Source organism: Gigantopelta aegis, unplaced genomic scaffold (genome assembly GCF_016097555.1).
Source record: "Gigantopelta aegis isolate Gae_Host unplaced genomic scaffold, Gae_host_genome ctg8984_pilon_pilon, whole genome shotgun sequence".
NCBI classification, from domain to species: domain Eukaryota; kingdom Metazoa; phylum Mollusca; class Gastropoda; order Neomphalida; family Peltospiridae; genus Gigantopelta; species Gigantopelta aegis.
This window is the reverse complement of record NW_024536852.1, coordinates 5455-8225: the sequence shown is the minus strand read 5'-3', so window position 1 is coordinate 8225 and position 2771 is coordinate 5455. Positions and strand designations below refer to the sequence as shown.

Here is a 2771-nt window from a genome sequence, read left to right as displayed (position 1 = left end):
GAAACGTATTAAGGTAAACAGTTATGTGAAACCTCTCTGCAATAAATAAAATTGGCCAATTTTGTTTATTTGTTTTCTGCCAAGTTTCATAGGCCATTATACAAATGTATTCACCGCTTTATAATGCAGTCGTATTATTTATTGAATTGTAAATACTGGACTAATAGCCATAACTAACAGGTTTTTAATATAACAATAATAGTGGACTAAATATCGAATATTATCAGTGCTCAAAGTACAGGGAAATTATAGTAATAATTATTATGTTACATGTTTTTTTAATAACAGCAATTAACACCTCTCACATTTTTTGTTTGTTTGTTTGTTTTTTACTGCAAGGTCTGATAATGCATTTGTATAATAATTATGTAAAAAAAATTCTGTTTGATAACTAATGACTACAGTTAACAAATCTTGGTATTTCTTTGTTATTCATTGCTTATGATTATTTTCTTATTTCTAGGTCAAAGGGTCATGGGTTCAAGCAGCTTTTATGAATTTTGGAAGAAACTCTGCCTTTTCATCATAACAGCCAGACCAATGACTGATTTATGTTGGACTTGCCAGAACAACAACAACCTGATCTTCAGGAGTGCCAATCTGACTGACGCTAACAAGAGTGAGAGAGTCCGACTGCAGGAACAGCACCTCTGCATTGTCCAGAAGGAACGATCGTTGTACAACACCATGGTGCACAATGCAAGACAGACATGTATAGACAACGCCATAACTGAACTTTCTCTAAATGCTCCCTGCAGTCGCAACCTTTCTATGCATTACAGCTTCGATTATGCCCAGCAAGTTCACTTGCCAAGTAACCCTTTACAGCCAGTCCCAATTTATTTCCTTGTTCCAAGGAAATATGGATTGTTTGGTGTCTGCTGTGAGGGGCTTCCTCGACAAGTGAACTTCCTGATCGATGAAGCCCACCTCATCAGTAAAGGGTCCAATGCGGTTGTGTCCTTCTTGCACTACTTCTTCAGCAATTATGGCATTGGAGAAACTGATGTTCATCTCCACTGCGATAATTGCTCTGGACAAAACAAAAATAGTTTTGTTATTTGGTACTGTGCTCGGAGAGTGGCAATGGGTTTTCATAAATCCATCACTGTCAACTTTCTAATAGCAGGACACACCAAATTTGCCCCTGACTGGTGTTTTGGGCTTCTGAAGAAGGCATTTAAGCGCCATGTGGTGCCTGCTCTTAGTGTATTGGAGGAAGTGGTGAATGGGAGTGCAGCAGTTAACATTGCTCAGGTGACTGGAAAAGAAGATGGCACAACAGTTGTCCCCGTCTGTGACTGGCAAGCCTTCTCAAAGGACTCTTGCAAACCTGTTCCTCGTTTAAAGAAATACCAACATCTCAGGTATGTATATCGACTCAAAATCAGATCATACTTGAGGTGAATTTCCTACTAATCATTTCACGCAGTGAAAAGTAACTTCTGAAAATACTAAGAAAGAAAGAAGTATTTTATTTAATGACACATCAAACACATTTTATTTACGGTTATATTGGTGTCATACATATGGTTAAGGAACACAAAAATAATCAGATAGGAAACCTGCTCCTGCCACATGGTCTACTGCTACCGAAAAGCAGAAAGGGATCTTTCATATGCAATTTCCCATAGACAGGACAGTACATACCACATCCTTTGGTAAACCAGTTATGGGGCACTGGTTGATTGGAAAAAGACGCCAATAATTAATATGTTCATCAGGGTTCGCTTCTGTTACACAAGCACCTCAGCAGAGTACTCAACTGACTGAGCTAAATTCCACCCCTAAGAATATAATTATTGGATCTTGATAGCAGATTATTTTAGTATTTATTGTGGAATACTATTAATAGCTATGTGAAACCTTCCTTGCTGATGGATATAAAAGAATTTATACTAATTAGTTTATAATTGTTTTAAAACATTATTCTATTCTGGTCTGCTTAGTGTTGTTTTCATTTGTTTGTTATCCTGTGTTGTAAAACAAAATAATCATCTGCATTACCGTGCCATGGTCCTGACATGTAAAATATTAAAATAATCACTGCATCTTTTTCAGGTTTGATGCTGATCATCCAGGGATGGTGTGTTTGCAGAGAAGGACACCGAAGGAGAAGAAGTTCCCTTTCCAGTTCTGATGGCTGATACGACATTCCCAGATGGAGAGGCCACATGGATCAAACCTCCAGGCCTGCCCCTCCAGAGACAGCAGTATCTCTACAAATCAATCAGGGAATTTGTAGACGATCCTTTCAAAGACATTGTGTGCCCAAGACCAGATGAGATGCTGCCTGCAAATTCTGACGAAGAACTAAATGAGACTGAGAATGTGGGAAATCGAGGTGCACGCGGTCGCGGTCGTCCACGCGGGCGTGGCCGTCCACGCGGGCGTGGCCATGGTCGTCCACGTGGCCGTGGTCGTGGGGGTGCACGCTGACTTGAAAGTGGATCCTGTGATGGGCGGAGCGATGTGCGTGAGGGTGGATACTCTGATGGACAGAGGGATCATAGTCACAGCCCACACTAGACAGGATATAATAATATGTGATGTGCATAATATGAAATCCCAGTCGGGACTGAACATAAAATATAGAAAATTTGAATATGTATTTTTGTTTATGTTTGCATGGGAATATTCTGATGATATTTTGTGTACATAAAGGTACACTATTAAAGAATATACACACCAAATTTTGTTTTCGTGGTATTTAAAGAAATGTCCGTTGCTAAGGACTTTATTTGGACAACTTTGATTGAAATTTATGCTTT

General features: G+C 39.2%; 1 protein-coding gene across 1 annotated transcript; it reads left to right on the top strand.

The window, feature by feature from the left end:
• Nucleotides 1-327: 327 nt before the first annotated feature.
• On the top strand, nt 328-2439 carry LOC121367093. Its single transcript, XM_041491257.1, has 2 exons — nt 328-1367; nt 2082-2439. The coding sequence occupies exons 1-2, from the start codon at nt 442-444 to the stop codon at nt 2437-2439; spliced, it is 1284 nt and encodes a 427-aa protein (XP_041347191.1). The 5' UTR covers nt 328-441.
• Nucleotides 2440-2771: the final 332 nt, after the last annotated feature.